At 41.5% G+C, this 27190-nt stretch overlaps 2 protein-coding genes across 4 annotated transcripts in view; one reads left to right on the forward strand and one right to left on the reverse strand.

The window, feature by feature from the left end:
• Positions 1-26488, reverse strand: NFS1 (NFS1 cysteine desulfurase). 3 transcript variants are annotated; one of them, XM_003411683.4, is made up of 13 exons: positions 26305-26488; positions 25610-25719; positions 24150-24266; positions 23684-23767; positions 22794-22946; positions 15725-15818; positions 14944-15078; positions 7023-7180; positions 6489-6594; positions 6332-6413; positions 5591-5674; positions 5077-5166; positions 1-1736 (listed from the first exon to the last, which is right to left on the reverse strand). In XM_003411683.4, the coding sequence occupies exons 1-13, from the start codon at positions 26399-26401 to the stop codon at positions 1673-1675; spliced, it is 1374 nt and encodes a 457-aa protein (XP_003411731.1). In that variant the 5' UTR covers positions 26402-26488; the 3' UTR covers positions 1-1672. The 3 variants fall into 3 exon arrangements, with proteins under 3 accessions (XP_003411731.1, XP_023405970.1, XP_064132113.1); XM_023550202.2 differs by having other exon boundaries at positions 6489-6566; positions 7103-7180; positions 26305-26487; XM_064276043.1 differs by lacking the exon at positions 7023-7180 and having other exon boundaries at positions 6489-6566; positions 26305-26487.
• The window catches only part of ROMO1 (reactive oxygen species modulator 1), a 4253-nt gene continuing 3527 nt past the window's right edge, over positions 26465-27190 (forward strand). Inside the window, exons 1-2 of the mRNA XM_003411688.4 lie at positions 26465-26565; positions 26754-26884. Coding sequence (XP_003411736.1) covers positions 26754-26884 — 131 coding nt within the window. The 5' untranslated portion in view covers positions 26465-26565. The remainder of the gene's footprint in view (positions 26566-26753; positions 26885-27190) is intronic.

Below are 27190 nucleotides of genomic sequence, written 5' to 3' on the forward strand. Positions count from 1 at the left end.
TCTGGTTTGGTTTATACTTTATATATACTCTTTGTAGGAATGCACAGTTCATTGAAAACAAAACTTCCTAATGCAATGTGGTATCCAGGATTGGATCCTAGAACCAGAAATGCACGTTAGTGGGAAAACTGGTGAAATCTGAATAAAGTCTGCAGTTTAGTAAATAGTAACATACCAATATTGATCTCTTAGTTTTGACAAAGGTACCACAGTTTTATGTAAAATCTTAAAATTAGAAGAAACTAGATGGATATATGAACTGTACTGTATTTGTAACTTTTCTGTAAATCTAATATTATTCCAAAATAAAAAGTTGATTAATAATAAAAAATCTAATTTCATCTTCTCCTTCCCTTGACCATCTTCATTCACCATACTTTTGCCCAGTTACTTTCAAATTTTGACCCTTACCCACAATCATACATTTGGACCTGGTATATGTAACCAAATACATAATCAAAATGAAAAATTTTAATATGTGTATGAGGTATTTTAACATTTTCTTTTCTCTCATTTTTTAGTGCTGGTAACTATTCACCTAAGAGTTTAGACCCACAAATGAGAAAATTGCTCCAGTAGTATTGGCCTTCTCTTGATTTCTCAAAGACACCATGCTTTTCCACACCTCAGATCCTTTGCTGTTGCTGTTCCTTCTGCCTGAAACGCTCATCCCTAGAACACCCAGGGTAGGAGACTCTCCCTAACACTCTGTTTATTTCTTCCATAGCACGTATGACAATCTATAAGAGTCTTATTTGTTTACTTCTTATTTTCTGTCTCTCCACTAGAATGCAATTTCATTGAAAACAGGGTTCTTTTTGGTCCTGTTAACCGGTACAACTCCAATACCCAGAATAATGCTGGGCTCCTGGCAGGCACTACAGTAACTGCAGAATGAACAGGGATGCAAACAGATCCAGTCATCTACGGAAATCAAGTGGAGTGATGGTCTGCTCACAGTTTCCAAGGGCACCTTCCACTTTGCCCTGAGACTTTCACAAAAGTCACAGAGCAAATAGAAGGTGAATTTACTTCTCCAATCTATAAATTAACAACTTTTAAGGAGAGAAACATAACTTATTTTAATAGTGGATAGAGTCATATACTTGTTTTCTAGCTCTGTTAGGTAAAAAGAAAGGAAAGAGGATGAAAACAGGAAATAAGCCTTCTAAGTAACATGCTGTTCAGTCTACAATCAGTATGAAGAGGTGACCTTTGGAAACACACAAAAAAATTAAATCTCAGTTGATTATGCTTATTCCTGAGGGAGCCAATCCAGTTGAGCAGCAGGAAGTAACAACTCAAAAGTCCATGTAGAGCATTGGCGTCCTAAAGAGCCTTCTTCCTTTTCCTCTGGCTCTTTCCAAGTACACAGGCATGACCAGCAGCAGTACCAAATGACCCTACTGCTTCATGATTCGAATGCCCACCCACTGTAACACCAAAGGAAGACTTCTGGAGAGAAATGCGGGAATATTTCCCACCAAAGGAACCGGAGGCTGGGGAAAGATAGTTTTCTTGTGTTTCTGTCTTGGAGGTGGGCTGATGCTAAAGTCATCTGGGCTATAGCAATTCTGGTTTGAACATGGAACACCCTCTGGTGTAACAAGGTGCCTGAGGTGCATGGATCAGCGAGGCAGGAGAGGCCGGGACCACACAAGTGACTACTCTTCTAGTGTTGAGTCCACTTGATGCTCTTGAGGTCAATGCCATCCTGTACCATCTCCCAGAGAGGGCTGCCAAAAGAAGAGACATTGGATGAGTGAGCGCACAGATAGGAAACAGTCAACATTGGCTTCGAGGCCCTCAGCAATGACTTGCCTACTCCTGTCCTTATCTCTGCTCTGTCTCCTTGCCCTGGCAGACCCCAATACAGGTAGCTAGCAAGTCTTCTCCAGCTATCTGAAAGTCCTTGTCAGTTCCAGCCTCTTCCCAACTTCCAACAAATAAGTATAACTAGCTACTTCAGGCTCACCTCCACTAGGGCCCTGAGCCAATGGGCATTATGCATGGTCACAGTCTTGAAGCTCCTATCCCTCTTGTGAGAGGCTATGGACATAGTCTCCCCAGGTGGGAATCAAGACCATTAAGCCCTATATAAGCATCAAGTTTCAGGCTTTCTAATAACCCCTGTCATGAATGGCCCACTTTTCAGTACTAGTTTCTAGGTTTTACTCTACTTCCCAGGTAGGGCTGGAGCCTACCCCTAAGTCATCAGGGTATACAGCACCCTCATCCAATTCCTACCATCTCCCCTGGGTTAGACTCTGGCTCCAACATCCCTGGATCCAATACAAAAGGACCTCTTGGAACTTGGACCTGGGCATCCCATCATACAAAGGAACTGCTGCTAAGAAATCTTTGCTAAGCTCTGATCCCCTTTAGCTTGGATGTCTTTAATAATGATACCAGACCAGATATTACTTCAATGTGCTTTGACTATGGGATTCTATGCTTTGGATTACCCCAGTTATTTTTTTTTTCTTTCCGTTATCATTCTGTGATTGGCTTACTCCTCTCCTTTACACTACGAATTCCCAGCATGCCTTGCCATTTATGACATTCTCCATGGCCATTTATAAGTCAGCCAACTCCTTTCTGTGCCTTCTCTTCAGGAGAAATCATTTGTCGTAAGACCACAAAATCAGGCTCTGGCTGAGGGCTAAAGGGATCAGGCTGAATTCAGTTTGTAAAGGGTCATAAGGAATAGGGTATAGATAATGAAACCACAGATAGGAAAAATAAAGGTTTGCTGGCAGCATGGTTAGTAAAAATGTCCCTTGAGTATGCCAAAGAGTACCAGAAAACCAGGCCAAAAAAAGAATCCTGAGCCTAAGAAAGTTGTTGAAAGCCATAAATGCTTAAGCTATTCAGTTTTGCCCTGGAAAGGAAAATCCAGAGGCCAGAAAGGCCTAGAAGAGCTCACAAACGGAAGCAGAGTATATACATGAGCTTTCTCATTCCCAGCAATTAGACCAAGGGAATCTTCAAAGTCAAACTGAACCAGGACTGAGCCATGCTATGAAAAAATGCAGAGGCTTCAATGTTCCCAGGAGGAAGCTGAACTGTATGGCTACTAGGAGCAACCCTGGTGGCAGCTGACCAGTCAAGGACCACTTGGCTTTTACATACACCTTTACAAAGAGAGCTCTGAACAGTGGTTAACATTTTGAGAATCTGATAAAAACTGTAAACGTCCCTCCCCAAAAAATGCACAACTTCACAACATTTAGCATGTAATTTCAGGGCAATCCTTTATCTCCTGAAGTTGAACTGTAGAACCCAAATTAAGAATCCCCATCTCAAGGGGTCTTAGACACTAGCAAGCAGCCATCTAAGATGCATCAGTTGCTCACATGGAGCAAAGGAGAATGAAGAACACCAAAGACACAAGGTAAGTATGAGCCCAGGCATCAGAATGGGCCACATAAATCACAGAATACATCAGCTCAGCCTGAGGCCAGAAGAACTAGATGGCGCCCAGCTACAACTGATGACTGCCATGACAGGAAGCACAAGAGAGAATCCCTGAAGGAGTAGGAGAGCAGTGGGACGCAGACCTCAAATTCTCATGAAAAGTCCAGACTTGATGGTCTGATTGAGACTAGAAGGACCCCAGAGGTCATGGTTCCCAGACCTTCTGTTAGCCGAAGACAGGAACCATTCCCAAAGCCAACTCTTCAGACAGGGATTGGACTGGACTATTAGAAAATGATACTGGTGAGGAGTGAGCTTCTTGAATCAAGTAGATACATGAGACCATGTGTGCAGCTCCTGTCTGGAGGGGAGATGTGAAGGCCGAGGGGGACAGAAGATGGCTGAATGGACACGGCAATACAGGGTGGAGAGAAGGAGTGTGCTGGCTCATTGGGGGAGAGCAACTAGGGGTATATAGCAAGGTGTATATAAGGTTTTGTATGAGAGACTGACTTGATTTGTAAACTTTCACTTAAAGCACAATAAAAATTAAAAAAAAAAAATCCCATCTCGACGGGAGTTTTCTGATAACTAGTCTAAAAATTTTTTACTCAATGATAACTAGTATCAGTAATGAAAATACTACCTGCATTTACATAGTTCTTTAGTCTTTAAGAACACTTTCTCATATTCTGAAAACATGAAGCTGAGGAGAGTTGCTTTCTAAATTCTAAAATCCAAGTACAGTCGTTCCACAGTATCCTTGGAGGATTGATTCCAGGACGCTCCACAGATATCAAAATCTGAGGATGCTCAAGTCCCTTATATAGAATGGTAGTATCTGCATATAACCTACGCACATCCTCCTGTATACTATAAGTTATCTCTAGATTACTTATAATACCTAACACAATGTAAATGGCTATGTAAAGTTTTTTTTCTTCACAGTTGAAGCCCTGCCTTTCTCTTCTATGAGTTTCTTGAGCTCTTCCGGGAATGCGGATACTGCCCAGGCATCAGCCCATGCCGATTCTCCCATGATCTTTAAGTTCTTGAGGCTGTAGTGCTTTACATAGCTAGCTAGCCATCTCTTACTAATCTTAAACTCCTTCCTCTCGCTCTCCTCAACCCCTCATACTTAGCCTTTGAGGGACTGCTTTGACCACTTAATTGCTTTTAGGAGCCATTTTTCACAGAAACAAAGGGTACCCACAACACAAATAGTGAACAAATAAGATGGGAAGCGCTCATTCTTGAGGACAGAATATACCATCTGTACTAGTTTGAGGGCAAATAAACCCTTGGTGGCCTTTGGAGTGAACAATGCTCAAACAAGTGCTGGAGAGAGACTGAGGATGTGTGAAATGGCGGGAGGCTACACTAGCACATGCCTACACATCACTTCATTCACGTGGATTCAACATAGTACGTGGAATGCAGCAAATTCAACTTTTGCTTTTGGGAACTAACCCCCCCCCAACCCCTTGAATATATTTGATGCATGGTTAGTTGACTCCTTGAATGCAGAACCCACAGATACAGAGAGCTGACTATACTCTCCAGCTTTGCTTTCTGGCAGTGTGAACACACAGCTGAAGGACAAGAGAGGAGCCAGCACTACAGTTTCTTCCAAAGGGTGTCCAGTACAATACTGAATACCTCATTTCTCGAAGGCGCTTCACATGCTGGATGCATTTCTCCACTGTGTAGTCCACTTCTTCCTCTGTAGTGAAGCGGCCAATGCCAAACCTGAAAAAGGCACAGGAGAAGGCTCTGCATCAGAGCTCTGGCACCAAAGTACATTCATTCAACAAATATTTGGTGAGGATCTCCTACACATAAGATACACAGAGAGAAGAACGTGGTCCTTCCCACCTAGGCATTTCTAAGTCAGCATTTCTCAGAATGTGGTGTGTGGACCAGCCACATTTGAATCACCCGAGAAGATTCCTGCACCTCCTCCAGACCTAGTAAATCAGAATCTCTGGGTGCGGAACTCAGTAATCTTCATATTTTACAAACCTCCCAGGTGATAGTCAATGAAGTCTTAGAACCACTGCACTACAAACTTTCAAGAAGATTCAGGGACGAATAAGGAAAACTAGACTGAGAAAGACTATAAAAGGAAATGAAAGATACAAAAGAAGATGGTGTTGCAGCACAACCCACTGACCTGATGGAAGAATGAGCTAAATCCTCGTCAGTGCCAATCGCTCTAAGGACATAAGAGGGCTCCAGGGAGGCAGAGGTACAAGCGCTAAGGAGAGAGACACAAGAGCCTTGCTCAGCTGATCATCAACAATTGCTTTTAACCACAAACTCCAGGCCCCTGGAGTCATATCATACAAATAAAAGAGGCCCAATCTGGCAGAACTAAAGAGCCAGATGCTGCCCTACCTATCATGGGATGTGAATCTACCTCCTCCAGCCTCTATGGTGGACAACCAGTTAGAACAAGCATACTGCCAAAGCATGAGAGAGCATGATGCCACATGTGTTTGACAAAAAAGGCAGCAGGGGATGCTGCGCTCATTCCTGAGGATAGAATATACCATCTGTACTGGTTTGAGGGCAACTAAACCCTTGGTGGCCTTTGGAGCAGCCTTCAATTCCAGAGGCCTGCAGGAGAACTGCTAATATAACCCTAGAACAGATACATACATCCCCCGGAACCACAGAAGGCACAAAATTCTACCACAGGAAGCCCTCTCTGGGTGGCAAAGTTCAGTCTGTGCCAAGCCAGCTAAAAAAACTGTCATTTATAAAATGACCTTCACTCTTAACCAAGAGCTCTTTTACCTGACACCTGTCAGTGTTCTCACTTGCACACTGGGAAGCTTAATACACTGTTATGGCACTTAGAAACCAGACTAACCAGCCCTGCCACAGTCCCTGTCTATCTGGTGGAACTCACCTCCCTGAGGATAAGGCAACATCCTTGAGCGCCATCAGTAGACTCTCCCCTTCCACATATGCAAAGGAGAGGTTGATACAGCCTGGAAAAAAGAACCATTATGAGGGGATTCTCAGAGTCTCAGGATCTTCCAGAACGGGAACAGAAAGGGCTATACCTGGATAATGATGCTCAGGGTCCCCATTCATCACCACATCTGGAAGGCTCTTCATTATCTTCTGTGTCAGTCGCTCTGCTAATTTGGAGATCCGCTTGTGGTCATACTGAGAAGCAGGCAAGGGAGGACTAAGCACAGTGACCATCAATCAACTCAGAAACACATGGGTTGAGGAGCTCTTCTATGCCCTGAAGTGACTATGCAAGAGAGCCACCTATCATCCTATGTTACTCATGGAGACCACTGCTTCCCCAACACTAAGTCACAGTGCCTGGTGTGCAAAAGGTGCTTAGTAAACAGGACATTGGTCCCAACAACCCAGAAACAAATGATCTAATAAACTACTAAAAGGGCATAAGTTAGGGAGCCTATAACATGTCCTTTAGAACAAGACACCAGTAGCACCAGGACAAGAACAGGTTTTCTTAAACCTCCTCTTTCTACAAAAATCTGACCCAGTCGTTCTGAGACGCCTCTAGATAGGAGACCCAGCACAGGGGGAGAAATTGTGGGAGGAAACTGCTCTCCCCATACCTCCATCTCTTGCTGTGCCACTTCACACGCAGCCCCCAGCCCCACCACCAAGGGTGTGGGCACTGTCCCAGACCGCATACCCCGTTCCTGCCCCCCTCCACTCTGCAGGGCCTCCACACGCACACGGGGCCGGCGGCGAATGTAGATGGCACCAACCCCTAGCAAACAAAGTGCGGTTAAAAAGAGAGAGAGAGAAAGAGAAATGCAAATGAGACAAAATATTACTTTCCAAAGGGATCAAAAAAACTTTCAACTTTTCTATAAGTTTGAATTTTTCTAAATAAAAAAAGTTGGGGTAAAAGAAGAAATGGCAGTAAAAGCATAGTATTTAGCAAAATTATGTATCGTCAGACAGGTGACTAGCAGAAGGAATAATGAACAAAATGGTTTAAAAGTAGCTGCCTATGCATATATGAAATATACCATTCATTGCAGCATTATTTGTAATAGCAAAGATTGGAAACAACTTGGAGGCCAACCATCTGGGGAATGGTCAGATAAATGAGGGTATGTCCATACAATGAAATAGCAAGCAGGTATATAAAAGAATGAGGAAGCTCTTTCTGTATGGATACTGTAAAATTTCCAAGACACACTGTTGGAAAACCAGTGAAATCCAAATAAAGTGTGTATTTTAGTTTAAAAAAAAAAAAAAGATGCATTATTAGGTGAAAAAAGTAAGATCCTGAACAATGAATACCATATGTGACTGTTTAGGTAACAAAGCAAAGCATGGGAAAGGTTGTGTGCTTGCAAATGTATAGAATAATTCTAGAAAAATACCCAAGAAACTGCCTCCCCAGAGGGGAACTCCATGGCTACAAGAAAGAGGCGGGAGATAGACTTTCCACTGTATACTTTTTTTGCAGCTTTTGAATTTTGCACCATATATTACCTTTTCTAAAAATAAATAAATAAAAACGTTGAGGAATAAAAGGGAAGGGTCAGAATGGGAGTAAAATTTGGCACAATTCACAATTTCCCAGTGTATATCAAAACTGAAAAAAGTGTATAACCTGTGAGTCAGCAAACACTCTTACAGGAATTTCATACCAAAAAATGAAAATGAGTGTGCAAAGTTAGTCACTAAATAGTCCAGGGTTTTTGAATAGAGTAGGCACTTGATAAAGTTCATTTACTGACTCTTCTCCCATACAGGACAACTGTTCAGGCAGAGGCTGTAGATATCATAAAAACTAAGACAGTGGTTCCCAAATTTACTATGAAGGACACAAATTTTAAAATAATTGATGTACCAAACTGTATTTTATTAAGAAGTATCTCATTTCACCATTTAAAAAACCAAATTCAATTATCCTCCACTATGTTAATCTACGCAATTCCCAAGTTCAAAGAGCAAGTGCTCAGATATCGTAACGTGGTAAAGGACACAACATTATCTACATCTATTTAGACCCTGAGTTCAGAAATCAGGAGTTTGGGTACTAAGGGATATCCGTATAAATGTAAGTGCTGATCAGAGGTTCCTGTCAATGTGATAATTGCTTTCATCAAAATAGATACATCTATAATAAAAGTGAATCCCTGGTGGCTCAGTGGTTAAAAGGTCAGCTGCTATTTTGCAGAGTGGTGTCTAGGGTCTTCAACACTAGCAAGTGGCCATCTAAGATGCATCAATTGATCTCAACCCACATGAAGCAAAGGAGAATGAAGACCACCAAAGACACAAGGTAATTATGAGCCCATGAGACAGAAAGGGCCACATCAATCAGAGACTACATCAGCCTGAGACCAGAAAAACTAGATGGTGCCTGGCTATAACTGATGACTGCCATGACAGGGAACACAACAGGGAATCCCTGAAGGAGCAGGAGAACACTGGGATGCAAACCTCAAATTCTCATAAAAAGACCAGGCTTAATGCTCTAGACTAGAAGGACCCTGGAGGTCATGGTCCGCAGGCCTTCTCTTAGCCCAAGACAGGAACCATTCCAAAAGCCAACTCTTCAGACAGGGATTGGACTGGACTATAAGACAGAGAATGACACTTGTGAGGAGTGAGCCTTATGGATCAAGTAGACACATGAGACTATGTGGGCAGCTGCTGTCTGGAGGGGAGATATGAAGGCCAAAGGGGACAGAAGCTGGCTAAATGGACACAGAAATACAGGGTGGAGAGAAGGAGTATGTTGTCTCGTTAGGCAGAGAGCAACTAGGAGTATATAGGAAGGTATACGTAAGTTTTTGTATGACAGGCCGACTTGATTTGCAAACTTTCACTTAAAGCACAATAAAAATTAAAAAAAAAAAAAAGGTTGGCTGCTAACCAAAACGTCAGCAGTTCAAATTCACCAGGCATTCCTCGGAAACCTTATGGGCTAGTTCTACTCTATCTTATAGGGTCCCTGTGAGTCGGGATTAACTCGATGGCAACATGTACAGTAAAAGGCAATATTTTAGCTAGATTAAGAAAGAATGTCTATTGCACTTTGAGAAATAGTACGTCTCAAAACCACTTTTATGTGGGGAGCCATAGAAGCAGTCACCTTACATGCTTCTAGGAGCTCACTGTACTTTGTTCCACAAGGTATACACCAGATGACACGCTCTGTAAACACACAAAGTGTAGTGACACAAGTATCACCAACCACCACAGGTCCTCACCCCACAGACAGAGTTGTTTGCTATGGCTGTCTCCATAATACAGAGAACAATAGTCTCTTCTCAAGTCTCTTCTTGGGGGAAGAGGCAGGACTCAAGCTTAAAAACACCCCTAAAGCTAACAGGACCATAGTAACAGAAAGGTATCCTTGAGAGACTAACAGGAGCACAGACTACTAAGTCTTTTAGGAACAAAAACTAGAAGAAATATAAAAACTCATATAATCTCGTCTAAGCTAAAAATTACCCAAAACGAGAAGAAACAGATGCAAACATCCATTAATAATCAAAAGTAGAATATGCACAATATGAATCCAGGAAAATTGGAAGTCGTCAAAAATTAAATAGAATGCATAAACATCGATATCCTAGGTGTTAACCCATTGCCATTGAGTCGATTCCGACTTATAGCAACCCTGTAGGACAGAGTAGAACTGTTCCAAAGGGTTTCCAAGGAGCAGTTGGTAGATTCAAATTGCCGACTTTTTGGTTAGCAGCCGAACTCTTAACCACTGAGCCACCAGTGTTCCTCCTAGGCATTAGTGAGTGAAATGGACTGGTATTGGCCATTCTGAGTAAATCATATGGTCTCCTATGCCAGGAATGACGAATTGAAGAGGAATGGCGTCATGTTCATCATCAAAAGAGCATTTCAAGATCTATCCTGAAGAACAACACTGTCAGTGATAGGTTAATATCCATGTACCTACAAGAAAGGCCAGTTAATAAGACTATTATTCAAATTTATGCACCAACCAGTAATGCCAAAGATGACAAAACTGAAGACTTTATCAAATTCTGCAGTCTGAAATTGATCAAACATGCAATCAAGATGCATTGATAATTACTGGTGGTTGGAATGCAAATGCTGGAAATGAAGAAGAAGGACTGGTAGTTGGAAAATATGGTCTTGGTGACGGAAATGACACCAATGCCGGAGAACGCATAATAAAATTTTGCAAAACCAACAACTTCTTTGTTGTACATACCTTTTTGCAACAACATAAATGGTGACTATACCCATGGATCTCATCAGGTGGAAACCACAGGAATCAAATCAACTACACGTGTGGGAAGAGACAATGGAAAAGCTCAGTATCACGAGTCAGAACAAGGCCAGGGGCCAATTGCGGAACAGACCATCAATTGCTCAAAGACAAGTTCAAATCAAAGCTGAACAAAAATTCAGAGAAGTCCATGACAGCCAAAATACGTCCTTAAGTATATCCCACCTGAATTTGGAGACCATCTCAAGAACAGACTTGACGCATTGAACACTAATGACCAAAGAACAGACGAGTTGTGGGAAGACACCAAGGACATCATACATGAAGAAAACAAAAGTTCACTAAAAAGACAGGAAAGAAAGAAAAGACCAAAATGGATTTCAGAAAAGGCTTTGAAACTTGCTCTTGAACACAGAGTAGCTAACGTGAATGGAAGAAATGACAATGTAAAGTGAAATGTGCGAAGACCTGGAGTTAGAAAACCAAAAGGGAAGAACACTCGGCATTTCTCAAGCTGAAAGAACTGAAGAAAAAATTCAAGCCTTGAGTTACAATTTTGAAGGATTCTAGGTGCAAAAAATTGAATGACACAGGAAGTATCAAAAGAAGATGGAAGGAATACACAGAGTCACTGTACCAAAAAGAATTGGTCGATGTTCAACCATTTCAGGAGGTAGCATGTGATCATGAACCGATGGTATTGAACAAAGAAGTCCAAGCTGCACTGAAGGCATTGGTGAAAAATAAGGCTCCAAGAATTGAGGGACTATCAATTGAGGTATTTCAACAAAGGGATGCAGTGCTGGAGGTGCTCACTTATCTATGCCAAGAAATTTGGATGATAGCTACCTGGCCAACTGACTGTAAGAGATCCCTATTTGTGCCCATTTCAAAGAAAAGTGATCCAATAGAATGCAGAAATTATTGAATAATATCATTAATATCACAAGTAAAATCTTGTTGAAGGTTATCCAAAAGCGGTTGCAGCAGTACCTCGACAGGGAACTGCCAAAAATTCAAGCTGTATTCAGAAGAGGACGTGGAACCAGGGATATCATTGCTGATGTCAGATGGATCTTGGCTGAAAGCAAAGAATACCAGAAAGATGTTTACCTGTGTTTTACTGACTGTGCAAAAGCATTTGTCTGTGTGGATCATAACAAATTATGGATAACACTGCGAAGAATGGGAATTCCATAACCCTTCATTGTGCTCACGTGGAACCTGTACATAGACCAAGATATAGACATTTGAACAGTGCAATGGGGTACTGCATGGTTTAAAATCAAGAAAGGTGTGAATCAGGGTTGTATCCTTTTTCCATACTTATTCAATCTGTATACTGAGCAAATAATCTGAGAAGCTGAACTATATGAAGAAGGATGTGCCATCAGGATTGGTAGAAGACTCATTAACAACCTGTGATACACAGATGACAAAACCTTGCGTGCTGAAAGAGAAGAGGACTTGAAGCACTTATTGATGAAAATCAAAAACCACAGCCTTCAGTATGGATTACTCCTCAACACAAAAAGAACAAAAATTCTCACAACTGGACCAATAAGCAACATCATGATAAATGAAGATAAGATTGACGTTGTCAAGGATTTCATTTTACTTGGATCCGCCATCAAGGCCCATGGAAGCAGCAGTCAGGAAATCGAACAACATACTGCATTGGGTAAATCTACTGCAAGAGTATTAAAAAGCAAAGATGTCACTTTGAGGACTAAGATGCGCCTGACATAAGCCATGATATTCTAAATTACCTCATATGCATGCAAAAGGTGTACAATGAATAAGGAAGACCAAAAAAGAGTTGATGCCTTTGAGTTATGGTGGTGGTGAAGAATATACCATGGACTGCCAGAAGGACAACTCTATCTTGGAAGAAATACAGCCTGAGTGCTCCTTGGAAGCAAGGATGGTGAGACTTTGTCTCATGTACTTTGGACGTGTTATCAGGAGGGACCAGTCCCTGGAAAAAGACATCATACTTGATAAAGTAGAGGGTCAGCAAAGAAGAAGACCCTCGATGAGATGGACTGACACAGTGGCTGCAACAACAGGCTCAAACATTGTGATGATTGTGAGGATGGTACATAGGGTCGCTGTAAGTCAGAACCAACTTGATGGCACCTAACAATGACAACAAGCTAAATAAAGCAAGACACTGATAATGAAGGATGCAAAGAATGAATACCTCTAAAGACTTCACCAAAAGAGTAAAAAGACCACCTACAGATTGGGAAAGAATTTTCAGCTATGACATCTCCGACAAGCCCCTGATCTCTAAAATCTATATGATTCTGTCAAAACTCAACCACAAAAAGACAAACAACCCAATCAAGAAGTGGGCAAAGGATATGAACACACACTTCACTAAAGAAGATATTCAGGCAGCTGACAGATACATGAGAAAATGCTCTCGATCATTAGCCATTAGAGAAATGCAAATTAAAACTACGATGTGATTCCATCTCACTCCCACAAGGCTGGCATTAATCCAAAAAACACAAAATAATAAATGTTGGAGAGGCTGCGGAGAGATTGGAACTCTTATACACTGCTGGTGGGAATGTAAAATGGTACAACCACTTTGGAAATCTATCTGGCGTTATCTTAAACAGTTAGAAATAGAACTACCATAAAAAAAAATCCCACTCCTCGGAATATACCCTAGAGAAATAAGAGCCTTCACACGAACAGATATATGCACACCCATGTTTATTGCAGCTCCGTTTACAATAGCAAAAAGCTGGAAGCAACCAAGGCGTCCATCAACGGATGAATGGTTAAATAAATTGTGGTATAGTCACACAATGGAATACTACGCATCAATAAGGAACAGTGACAAATCTGTGAAACATTTCATAACATGGAGGAACTTGGAAGGCATTATGCTGAGCGAAATCAGTCAGAGGCAAAAGGACAAATATTGTATAAGACCACTATTATAAGATCTTGAGAAATAGTATAAACTGAGAAGAACACATACTTTTGTGGTTACGAGGAGGGGAGGGAGGGAGGGTGGGAGAGGGTTTTTTACTGATTAATTAGTAGATAAGAACTGCTTTAGGTGAAGGGAAGGACAATAGTCAATACCTGGAAGGTCAGCTCAACTGGACTGGACCAAAAGCAAAGAAGTTTCCTGGATAAACTGAATGCTTCAAAGGTCAGCGGAGCAATGGCGGGGTTTGGGGACCATGGTTTAAGGGGACTTCTAAGTCAATTGGCAAAATAATTCTATTATGAAAACATTCTGCATCCCACTTTGAAATGTGGCGTCTGGGGTCTTAAATGCTAACAAGCGGCCATCTCAGATGCATCAGTTGGTCTCAATCCACCTGGATCAAAGGAGAATGAAGAACACCAAGGTCACACGATAACTAAGAGCCCAAGAGACAGAAAGGGCCACATGAACCAGAGACCTACATCATCCTGAGACCAGAAGAGCAGTGGGTGCCCGGCCACAATCGATGACTGCCCTGACAGGGAGCACAACAGAGAACCCCTGAGGGAGCAGGAGATCACGGGGATGCAGACCCCAAATTCTCATAAAAAGACCAGACTTAATGGTCTGACTGAGACTAGAGGAATCCCAGTGGTCATGGTCCCCAAACCTTCTGATGGCCCAGGACAGGAACCATTCCCGAAGACAACTCATCAGACATGAAAGGGACTGGACAGTGCGTAGGAGAGAGATGCTGATGAAGAGGGAGCTAATTATATCAGGTGGACACTTGAGACTGTGGTGGCATCTCCTGTCTGGAGGGGGGATGGGAGGATAGAGAGAGTTGGAAGCTGGCAAAATTGTCACGAAAGGAGAGACTGGAAGGGCTGACTCATTAGGGGGAGAGTAAGTGGGAGTACGGACTAAGGTGTATATAAACTTATATGTGACAGACTGACTTGATTTGTAAACGTTCACTTGAAGCTCAATAAAAGTTAATTAAAAAAAAAAAAAGAATGAATACCATAGTGGGGCAGACAAGATAGCTGAGTCTATCTAGCTAAATTTGTTATGAAAAAATTCTTGTTCCTGAACCAAATTAGCCTCCATATGCCTTCTAAGGATTTTCTAAAGGACTAGGAAGAATGGCCTATAGTATAGTAACTTCTAGGGACTACAAATAGGCAAGTATTCCTGGCTATTGCTAAATGACAATTGCATTCTGCAAGGCATTCTATTTCCTCTGAGAGCAAAGGCAGCTTCAAAAGACTCCAAGATACAACTGGTTAAGGGTTTCCTGGGAGGTATAGAAACGCAGAATTCTAAAGGATGCTAGTACCTTTTGGACCATAGATCTTGTGACCACTGATGCTCATGAGATCAATTTTCATGTCATTGACATCAAGTGGGATTTTCCCAACGGCCTGGGCTGCATCGGTGTGGAAATATACCTTTCTGGAACTGCAAATCCGCCCTACGGAAACAATAGAGGGGAAGATCCACAACACAATGTTGGGAAGTTACCTATGAGAGGTTCCATAATGCAAAACTGTAATCACATCATTAGTCTCTAGCCATATAGTAAATCACTGCTCTCTCTTTGGGTTCCAGCTTTCTTGACTGGAATAAATAAGAAATGAGGGCAAAGCACCAAGCCAAAACACCCCTGATGTTCTGATATGTAACACTCTTCCCATCTCATTAACATTGGCCTCTCAACATATCAGATGAACATTTAGTTTGTTTGTTTGTTTTTTAATTTAAAAGGAGAAAGATTAACAGATGTATTTGCTAATCTGCGTAAGAGATTACGAGGTGAGTCTCTAACTCTAAATGGGGTTAATAGATACTCTAAAGGGGAAAGAGAACTACAAAAAAGGGTGAGTTTTGTTTTATTTTTCCCACAAACTACAGTAAAACATAAGGAACATAAAAGGTACTAAACCTGGATTCAAATACTAGCTATGCCACTTTATAATATTTCCTTGAACAAAGTACTTTAGCTCTTGCCCTTGATTTCCTTACTGCACTCTATAGAGTGTTACGGTTCCCAGTCCAATCCTGCTCCCCATACAGATTCTGGCAGTGGGCAAGAATTAGGGTACATCTACGATACTGACCTATTTCCGCAATGGGTTGCTTCACTCCAATCTCATTGTTCACAGTCATGACTGAAACCAGGCTGGTATCTGGCTGGATGGCAGCCTCTAGTTCCTAAGAAAATGCAAGAGTGAAGAGACTCTATATTGCCAACAAGTCCTCCCTAACTCAGAATGTATGCAAGCTTAGTCTTGACAAAAGGCTTTTCACTGAACACCTATTGGAATAGTTAAAATAAAAAGAGTGACAACACCAGATGCTGGTAATGCAGAGAAATTGGATCACTTATATTCTGCTGGTAGTAATTAATGTAAAATGGTACAGCCGCTCTAGAAAACAGTTTGGCAGTTTCTAATAAAACTAAACATGAAATTACCACGATCCAGCAATTGCACTCTTGGGCATTTATCCCAGAGAAATGGAAATTTAAGATCACGCAAAAACCTATATATGAATGTTCACAGTAGCTTTATTCATAATAGCAAAAAACTAGAAACAACCCTGATGTCCTTCGATGGGTGAATGGTTAAACAAACTGTGGTACACCTATACCATGGAATATCACTCAGGAATAAAAAGAAACAAATTATTGATACATGCAATAGCTTGAATGAATCTTCAAAGGTTTATGCTGAGTATAAACAGCAAATCCCAAAAGGTTACAAAATGTAAGACTCCATTTATATACTACTATTATTGAAATAACAAAATTACAGAAATGCAGACTACATTAGTGGTAATAAAAGAACAACACCAAGGATCCTTGTGGAGAAAGAACTGTTCCATTGCCTTGACTGTGGTGCTGGTGGTTACACAAACCTACACAGGTGATAAAACTACATAGAACTAAACACACTCGTATGAGTACAACTGGGGAAATCAGAAAAACATTAGTGGATTGTATCAATATCCTAGCTGTGATATTGACATTGTACTATACTTTTGCAAGATACTATCACTGAGGGAAACTGGATAAAGGGTACATGAGATTTCTGTACTGTTTCTTTCAACTCCATGTAAATCTAAAATTATTTAAAAATAAAAAGGTTAAAAGAAAAGGGAGGGACAGCCTTTGCTACTGAAGGTTGTCAGAGCAAGCTGTGAAGAACAGAGTAAATAGCAAAGAACAGGGTTACTATTAACAATGTAAAGGCCAGGATGACATCTGTCTGAAACATTACACACCTCAGAGAAATTATTAATCAGTTCACCAATATCTATTATACCTTCCCTGACACTCAGTCTAATGTAGGTTCTCAATGTCATGTTCTCTCTCAGCTCCATGTTTGCTTCCGTCATTGCACTTATCCCAATTTATAATTATTTCATTTACAGGTAGTCCCCAACTTACGACATATTCCAGTTATGACGAACTGCACTTAGGACCAACTAGTTCTTTTTTTTTTTCACATATTATCATTAGTAATATATACTACATACGACGTTGTTGCACATAACTTGCTGATATTATCATTCTCAGATGTTCACTTGCAGATGTTCAATGTTATGATTTACTGTTCAAAACACTGCCGTATGGTAGGCTATGAAAACTAAAAAAAAAACAAAACAAGAGGTATTCGACTTGCATCAGAACAGAATTACAAAAGAGTCGTCACAAGGGAACTCTGTCATTAAATCAGGGACTACCTGTATGTTTGTTTACTTGTTAGCTGTCCTCTTCACTAGAATGTAAGCTTCCTGGAGGCAGGGAATAGGCCTGTTTTGTTCATCCTTCTATCCTCCCCAGTACCTGGCATTGTGGCACAATAAATAACACTAAGTGAAAAAAAAAGCAATATGCTAAGCATTATGAGAAATAAAAATACAGAACAACAACAACAAGCCTTCAAGAAACATAGCCTAGTTGGAGAGACAGACATATACACACAACAGAGAAGAAACGTAAAAAGCCACTAAGTGTTGAGGGAATCCAGAGAAGAGAGAGATCAGAACAGGCTGGAGTAGCTAAGGAGATTTCATGAGGAAGGTGGGACTTGAGCTAAGTTCTTAAAAGATGGGGAAGATTAACTAAGTGCAAAGAAGACAGTAAGAGATCAAAGGTGTGGGGATATGTAAGGAAAGGTGCAAGACAGAACTGACCAGTGTACATTAGGGAGACGTATAGGTCTGTATGGCTGAAATGAAAGGGTTTTTGAAGGGGCACAGTGGTTGGCAAGACTGAAACAGTAGGTTCCAACCAGCATGTACAGGCTAGTATTATCCTGATACCAAAATCTGACAAAGATATCACAAGAAAATAAAGCTAGAGATCAATATCCTTTATGAATATAGATGCAAAATTCCTCAACAAATACTGGCAAACTGAATCCAACAACATATAAAACTGACTAAACACCAATGACCAAGTGGCATTTATTCCAGGAATGCAAGACTAGTTAAACATACAAAATCAATCAATGTAATATACCATATTAATAAAGAACAAAAACCACATGATCACCTCGATAGATCTAAAAAAAGTATTTGACAAAATCCAACAACTTTTTATGATAAAAACTGTTAACAAACTAGGAATAGAAGGGAATTCCCTCAACCTAATAAACAGCATCTATGAAAATCCATAGCTAATATCATACTTAATGGTGAAAGACCAGAAGCTCTCACTACTTTTATTCAACATTGGAAGTTCTTATCAAGATAGTTAGGCAAGAAAAAGAAACAAAAGCATCCAGAATGAAAAAGAAGTAAAATTCTCTCTATTCACAGGTGACATGATTGCGTATGTGGAAAACCCTAAAGAATCCATATGAAAAGAAAACCAAAAACCAAACCCGCTACCATCGAGTCAATTCCAAATCAGAGTGACCCTACAGGACAGAGTAGAACTGCCCCACAGAGATCCCAAGGGGTGCCTGGTGGATTTGAACTGCCGACCTTTCGGTTAGCAGCCGTAGCACTTAACCACTACGCCACCAGAGTTTTCATATGAAAAAATTAGAGTTAATAAATAAGTTAGCAAAGTCACAATATATAAGATCAATATACAAACATCAGTTGTATTTCTGTATACTAGCAATGAACAATCCAAAAATGAAGTTAAGAAAACAATTCCATTTACAATAGTATCAAAAGAATAAAACAGAAAAGAATTAAATTTATCCTAATAAAAATATTTAACCAGGGAAGTGAGACTAGTACATGGAAAACTACAAAACGTTGTTGGGAGAAGTTAAAGAAAATGTAAATAAATGGAAAGATATCCCAAGTTCACAGATTAGAAGATTTAATATTGTTAAGATGGTTAATATGCCCCAAATTTATCTACAGATTCAATGCAATCCCTATCAAAATTCCGAGTGCCTTTTTTTGCAGAAACTAACAAATTGATCCTAAAATTCACATGCATTTGCAAGGGATCTCAAATAGTCAAAACAATCTTGAAAAAGAATATCAAAGTTGGAGGACTCACACTTCCCAATTTCAAAATTACTACAAAGCAATAATAATCAAGACAGTGTGGTACTGGCAGAAGGACAGACATAAAGATCAATGAAACAGAATTGAAAGCCATACGTCTATGGTCAATTATGGTGCCACGACCATCCAATGGGGAAAGAGTAGTTTTTTCAACAAATGGTGCAGGATCTCCATATGCAAAAGAATTAAGTTGGGCCATTACCTCACACCATATACACAATTTAATTCAAAATGGACCAAAGGCATAAATGTAAGAACTACAACTATAAAATGTAGAAACAAAGAAAACACAGAAGTAAACACAACACAGATTTGACAATGAATTCTTAGATATGGCACTAAAAACACAACCAAAAAAAGAAAAAATAAATTGGATTTCATCAAAACAAGAAATATCTGTGCCCCAAAGGACACTATCAAGAAAGTGAACAACCAATGTCACAAAACAGTATGTGTATTAATTGTTTAATGAGAAACTAATGTGCTCTGTAAACTTTTGGCTAAAGCATAATATAAATAAATAAAGTGAACAGACAACTCATACAATGGGAGAAAATATTTGTAAATCGTGTATCTGATAAGGATTTAGTATCCAGAATGTATAAAGAACTCCTACAACTCAATAACAAAGAGACAATGTTAAAAAATGGGCAAAGGCTTGAGCAACATGCTCTTTTAAGAACTATTTATATAGGATCAAACTCACAACAGTAAGTCAAAAGATTAGACAGGAACCTTAGGGGGCAGTGAGTTTACATTAATGAGGGAGAACAACTCAGAAAAAGAGGTGAGAATGGTTGCGCCACTTGAATATAATCAGTGTCACTGAATTGTACATGTAGAAACTGTTGAACTGGCATATGTTTTGCTGTGTACATTCTCAACAACAACAAAAAATAAAATTTTTAAAAAATAGGCAAAGGATTGAATAGACATTTCTCTGAAGAAGATATACAAATGGCAAATAAGCACATGAAAAAATGCTTAATATAATCAATCATTAGGGAAAAGCAAATCAAAACCACAATGAGCTACGACTACATACCCACAGAGATGGCTATAATAAAAAAAGATAGACAATAAGAAGTACCAGCAAGCATCTTAGTTATCTCGTGCTGCTATAACAGAAATACCGTGAGTGAGTGGTTTCAACAAACAAAAATTTATTTTTCACAGTTTAGGAGGCTAGGAGTCTGAATTCAAAGCACCAGCCCTAGGGGAAGGCTTTCTCTCTTTATTGGTACTAGGGGAAGGTCCTTATTCCTTGGCTCCTTGGTGATCTTCAGGTGGCATGGTGTCTATCTTCTCCCATCTCTGCTTCTCTCTGCTTACTTGTTTAATCTCTTTTATATCTCAAAAGAGAATTACTCAAGACACACCCTATACTAATCCTTCCTCATTAACACAACAAAGACAATCCATTGCCAAACGGGATTATAACCACAGGCAAAGGGATTAGGATTGACAACACATATTTTGTGGGGGACACAATTCAATCCATAAAAGCAAGAATATGCAGAAACTGAAACTCTCACACACTGCTGTTAGAAATGTAAAATGGTACATCCACTTTGGAAGATAATTTGGAAGTTCTTTTAAAAAGTTAAATATAAATTTGCCCTACAAACCAGCAATTCCTAGGTATCTATCCAACAAAATGAAAACGTATGTCCCCAGAAAGACCAGTAAGCAAAGGTTCACAGCAGCATTATTCATAGTAGCCAGAAAGTGGAAATAACTCAAATATACACCAACTGATGAATGGGTAAATAAAATGTGGTATAGCCATACAAGGTGCCCTGTGGAACACTGGTTAAGTGATTCGGCTGCTTACCAAAAGTCAGCGGTTTGAATACACCAGCCATTCCCTGGAAACTCTCTGGGGCAGTTTTACTCTGTCCTATAGGGTCATTATGAGTTGGAATCAACTCGACAACAATGGGTTATACCCATACAATGGGATACTTCTCATCGAAACAAAGGAACTAACTACTGATACTTGCTACAACACGAACCTCAAAAACATGCTCAAAGACACCACACACAAAACTAAAACACGTACACAAATATTCAGAGCAGCATTGTTCATAATAACCATAATGGGCCAAAATGTGGTAACAACCCAAGTGCCCATCAACTGATAAATGGATTTAAAAAAATGTGGCTTATCTATACAATAACATATTATTCAACCAAAAAAAGGAATGAAGTACTGATACATGCTACATCATAGATGAACCTTGAAAACATCATACTAAAGGAGTCAGACACAAAAGGCCACGTATTTTATGAAATGTACAGAATAGGTAGAATGCCCATAGAGACAGAAAGTAGATTTGTAGTTGAAAGCAGGAGGAAATTGGCGTGCCTGCAGATGGGTATGAGCTTTTTCTTGGGGAGAGGCCATAAAAATATTCTGGAATGACCCAAAGCCAACTCTTCAGACAGAAATTGGACTGGACTATAAATTAGAAAATGATACTGGTGAGAAGTTAGCTTCTTGGCTCAAATAGACACATGAGACTATGTGGGCTGCTCCTGTCTGGAGGTGAGATAAAAAGGCAGAGGGGTACAGAAGCTGGCTGAATGAACACGAGTAATACAGGGTGGAGAGGAGTGTCCTGTCTCATTAGGGGGAGAGCAGCTAGGAGTACATAACAAGGTGTGTATAAGTTTTTGTAGGACAGACTGATTTGATTTGTAAATTTTCACTTAATGCATGATAAATTAAAAATAATTTTAAAAATATTCTGGAATGAGATAGTGGTGAGAGTTGCAAAACTCTGCAAATGTATTAAAAACCACTGAATTGTATGCTTTAAAGGGGTAAATGTTATGGCATGTGAATTACGTCGCAATGTTTAAAAACATGACAACATGCTGAAGGAAATGGAAATTGCTCAAGGTTTTTGGGCAAAGTGAAAAAACATCAAAAGAATACTTTAGAAATAAAGTCTGGTAACAGTCTGCAGGACATACTGGGGGGTGGTGGCTAAAGGACTAGTTCAGGCAACAGAGCTTTAGTCCAGAGGTTGCTAAGATCCAGGATGCAGCCCGAACAAGGGAATGAAAGAAAAAGCTACAGACATGCTGACTGATTGAATGTAAGCAAGAAGAAAGAGGGAAAAAACAAAGAATGGTAAGAAACAGTTTACAGTTTGGAGTAAAGGCTCTGTCTACAAAGTGTATCTTAGGATTTGTCTAAGGATCCTGGTTTCCAAAATCTGATGGTAATGTCAGATTCATCTTTCAAAAGTGACATATAAAGAAATGGGCCAAAAATGCAAATATTCTTTAAGAAAACCACACCCCCTCTTTAAGGGGTTGAGAAACATCAGTGCAGGGGAAGAAGGGGCCAGAGCTTTGCAATGGTTACAATAAGTCCCTGGCATCCTGCACATGTGCCCAGTGGCTCTCATGTAAACCAGGAAGCACTGACAAAGCTGAAAAACAAGTTCTCCAGAGAAAAGATGGATGATACATACTCAGGGGAAAAACACCCTCAGTTCCCCTGACATGCCTATTTGTCTAAATCCTACCCTAACAATTAGATCTATTTCTTAAAGCTCAAACTGAGGCTGAAGAGATTGATTAACTGGCTGAAGCCAAGCTCCTCCTATTTTGTCCCCTCCTACCAAGAGTCACTCCTACCTTTAGGTTGATGATTCCGCTCTTCTGCACTGGAAGATAGGTGACCTGAAAGCCCTCAGCTTCCAGTGAACGGCAGGAGTCCAAGACACATTTGTGTTCAGTCTGGGTGGTGATCAAGTGCTTTTTCCGTGACTTATAGAACCTAGCCACACCCTAGAAATTGGTGGTGGTAGAATGAAGAAGAAAACACTCAGAGTGACAGCAATGACTTTGATCCCATGTCTAAAGAGAAAGTGGACAAAAGCAAAAAATGGGGACAATGCCTATCCCTGGATTCCAGGAAAGAGTCCCTCTCTGTCATATCTACTTCAATAACAAAATATAACAAATATGGCGATACCCATAAAACCCAGTGCCGTTGATACCAGTATCCAAATCTGGCAGTGTAGAAATGAAACTCAACCACTTAATCCTTGCTGAAGGCAATACTTACATTATAATCTCTTCAGAGAATTATTTAAAAAGATATCTTAAAAGCTGTATTCATACTCTTTGATTTTAATTTCTCTTAAGGAAATATTTTTTAAAAAAAGATGAAGCTTTAGAGATGAAATATGCTGTAGTTGTATTTATAATCCTTTAAAAGAGTTGGGTCACCATTATTCACTTTCTGAAGTAGCTGCCATTCAAAAAACCAAGTGGTTGATGGTCAGAGAGCCATCACCGATCCTATTCAACTACCTCACTCAATCAGTTCAAGAGGAGCAAAGACTTAAGACAGATTGCAAAGGGTTGAAAAGTCAACAATCAGAAAGAGTGTGTGTTTATCTTCTCTTCACAGTGGGGTGGGGGTTCGGTGAGTGGGAATACATACATAAGATCCAAGTGATGGAGAAATACCATCTCCCAAGTCAGGCGAGCCCAGATGTCCTCTGGTTCCCTTCTCTTACCTTAATTGCTATGTTGTTGGATTCAGTAGCACCACTGGTGAAAATTATCTCACGAGGGTCAGCCCCAATCAGAGATGCTACTTGCTGCAAGTCAAGCAATAAAAGAAATCTAACATTAGTTATCCAGGCAGGAACGGGGGTGCTAGCACAGCTGGGACAGAGCTCTGGATCAAGGACAGCTCCACTGCCCCAGGAAGAAGCCCTACACCAACATTACCATCCCCATTTCAAATCTGAGAAATTGAGGCTTAGAGCAATTAGGTAACTTGCCCAAGATCAGTCAGCTAGGAAATGCTAGAACTAATCAAATGCCCGAGGTCAAACTCTAGGGCCTGCTTTCCGAATCTCTTTCTGAAAGAGCTCCAAACCACCTCCATCTTTACCCCCACCCACCAAAAATGAAATGTCTTTCCCACATGCCACTGAATATCTGACCTCAGAACCTCCCAGACTCCTCTGTACTAACCTGGCGAGCATGTTCCATGGCTGCCTCACTCTCCCAGCCATAAGCATGTGTCCGGGAGTGTGGGTTCCCGTAGTAGTTGACTAGGTAAGGGAGCATGGCATCAAGCACGCGGGGGTCCTGAGCACAAAAGAATAAATCAGTCTTCCCAAGCCCATAGTCAACCTGGGCCCTACTCCTTCCCTCAGACCTGCGCAACCTGCCTCAAGACGCTTCCAATCCTTTAGGCACTCCCAGATTTGGCCTCAAGCAATTTTCCATCCCTTCAGATACTAACCAAATACCAGCCTGATATACTGCTACCCCAAATTGCTCTCAAATCAGATTGTTCTACCATCCCAACAGGTAGTCTACAAATATTGCCTTGTTCTGACAGCTATTTCAGCAAGTGTTTTCATTCCTGCCATGCAAAGTGATCTATGAAGGGCTGGGACATGACAGTTGTTGTTAGATGCCGTTGAGTTTGTACCAACTCGTAGTGACCTTATGTACAACAGAATGAAACACTGCCCAGTCCTGTGCCATCCTCACAATCCTTGATACGTTTGCACCCATTGTTGTAGCCACCATGTCAATCCATCTCATTGAGGGTCTTCCTCTTTTTCACTGACCCTCTACTTTACAAAGCATGATATCCTTCTCCAGTGATGGGTTCCTCCTGATAACATGCCCAAAGTACGTGAGACAAGGTCACAACATCTTCCCTTCTAAGGAGCATTCTGGCTATACTTCTTCCAAGACAGATTTGTTTGTTCTTCTGGCAGTCCATGGTATATTCAACGTTCTTCGCCAACACCATAATTCAAAGGCATCAGTTCTTCTTCAGTCTTCCTTATTCATTGTCCAGCTTTCACATGCGTAAGAGGCAACTGAAAACACCATGGCTTGTGTCAGGCGCACCTTAGTCCTCAATGTAACATCTTTGCTTTTTAACACTTTAAAGAGGTCTTTTGCAGCAGATTTGCCCAATCCAATACAGCATTTGATTTCCTGACTGCTCTTCCATGTGGGTTGATTGTGAATCCAAGCAAAATGAAATCCTTGATAACATCAATATTTTCTCCATTTATTGTGGTGTTGCTTATTGGTCCGGTTGTGAGGATTTTTGTTTTCTTTATGTTGAGGTGTAATCCATGTGGAAGGCTGTAGTCTCTGATCTTCATCAGTAAGTGCTTCAAGTCCTCTTCACTTTCAGCAAGCAAGGTAGTGTCATCTGATTATCACAGGTTGTTAATGAGTCTTTCTTCAATCCTGACCCCCATTCTTCTCAGATTATTTACCCATCATACAGATTGAATAAGTATGGTGAAACGATACAACCCTGACACACACCTTTTCTGACTTTAAACCACTCAGGGGATACTGGGACATAACAAGGCTCTAACTTGTACAGGAATCCAGATATTTCTGTTCACTGCCATTTAATTCCCCAACCCTGGGGAAAACTGCCCCTCCGTCCTTACCAGAGGAGTTGTAGCTTGCACATCCATATAGAGAGGTCGCAGCACTGGCTCTGCCTCTGGAGCAGGGACCGTATCTGAGGGAATAGCTGACTGCGGAGCATGATCTACAACTGACAAAAAAAAAAAAAAAAGGAACAGTGTGGCCAAATGAGAGGGAATGTAACCGCGGATACAGGGCATCCAAGACAGCAGAAGGTAAAAGCTGGACAGAAGTGAGAAGGTAAGTTTATGTGATGCTGGGGTCAAATCTCAAACAAAAAGGAGACAGAACACTGAGAACCTGTGCAAGCCGGAAGAGAAGGGAAAGGGAAAGAGACACAGTTCTATGGGTGGGATGTTGGGAATAGGGAGGGCTCTTTAGTGCAAGCCATTCAGAATGAATGTGGAGACAGAGCAGGTGACAATTCACTGAAAGGTTACTAGTGGGACGGTAGCCTCGACTCTAAAAGTCCAGTAGAGACTTGAAGGCCGAGCCTCAAAGTCTCTGACGGTCTCCGCGGCTGAATCTGATGGGCGACGCTGCGGGGTGAAACATGCGGAGGGCTGGCCTGAAAAAGCTCGAGGGATGCAGCAGAGGATGGTCAGAGGGTGTGGGGCACGAGACGCTCCGGAATTTGCAGGTGCGTAGCAGAGCCCGTGTGGGGACAGGTTCTCGTTTCCCCGGGGGGTAGCAGGGAGCAGGATCCGAAGCATACCGCGCAAGCGCAGCCCCCGAATGGGCGCCCCAGACTTCGATCGAGGAGCAGCAGTCAAGGCTGCGGTCACCCTCCTCCAGACGACTCGTAGCAACATGGTCTAGATGGCAGAGTCCCCCGCCCGAAGTGGCGGCGGTCCTCAGCCCTGAAATCCCGGAAGTGTTGCCTCGTGCCCCGGAAGAGGTTCCTGGGGTCGCGAGCGCCGGACGCTTCGCGTACGGAGTGAGACGTAGAGCTGAGCGACCGCAGCCGCGAGCGGAGGTGAGGTGGGGGCACCGCGGCTTGCGACCCGGAATGCGAAGCGGGCGGTGGAGCCTGGCTACGAACTATCTTTCCTTCCCAGATTTCCCCGAACCCTTGAGTCCGCTCCCTACCCCCCCACCCCCGCTTCCTCCCGACTCCCAGGCTGGCGCTCGGGCCCTCACTTCCCTATCCCCCACACCCCGCAGATGCCGGTGGCCGTGGGTCCCTACGGGCAGTCCCAGCCAAGCTGCTTCGACCGCGTGAAGATGGGCTTCGTGATGGGTTGCGCAGTGGGCATGGCGGCCGGGGCGCTCTTTGGCACCTTTTCCTGTCTCAGGTGAGGGGGGCAGGCGTAAACTCTGGGCAGACTACCCGACCTCCCGCCCCAACCGGTCCTGGCTGGAGCCTAATTGGAGCGTATGTTGTTCAGTTTTCTAAGTAGCCTCTAGCGAGACTGATTTCCTGGCCACATTCGGTCTGGAGGGACAGGTTGAAAGTCTCAGTGTTTAAGAATTCATTCAAGTTGGTTGAGGCTAGCTTTCCTCAAGTGTAGAATGAGGGCAGTAACAGCTATCTCAGAGTTGGAAGCAGATGGACTCTACTCTCAAGGTCATTTTCAGTTTTAGGGACTGTTATTCTCATT

This window comes from Loxodonta africana, chromosome 24, assembly GCF_030014295.1.
Source record: "Loxodonta africana isolate mLoxAfr1 chromosome 24, mLoxAfr1.hap2, whole genome shotgun sequence".
Taxonomy (NCBI): Eukaryota; Metazoa; Chordata; class Mammalia; order Proboscidea; family Elephantidae; genus Loxodonta; species Loxodonta africana.

Coding starts and splice junctions, on each gene's coding strand:
- NFS1 (XM_003411683.4), bottom strand. CDS start 26,401: ATGTTGCTACGAGTCGTCTGGAGGAGGGTGACCGCAGCCTTGACTGCT. Junction 24,267..25,609: donor TGCAAGCTACAACTCCTCTG/GTAAGGACGGAG, acceptor TTTTGTGCTCAG/GACCCCCGCGTGCTTGATGC. Junction 15,819..22,793: donor GCGGAATCATCAACCTAAAG/GTAGGAGTGACT, acceptor GCATTTTCTTAG/GAACTAGAGGCTGCCATCCA.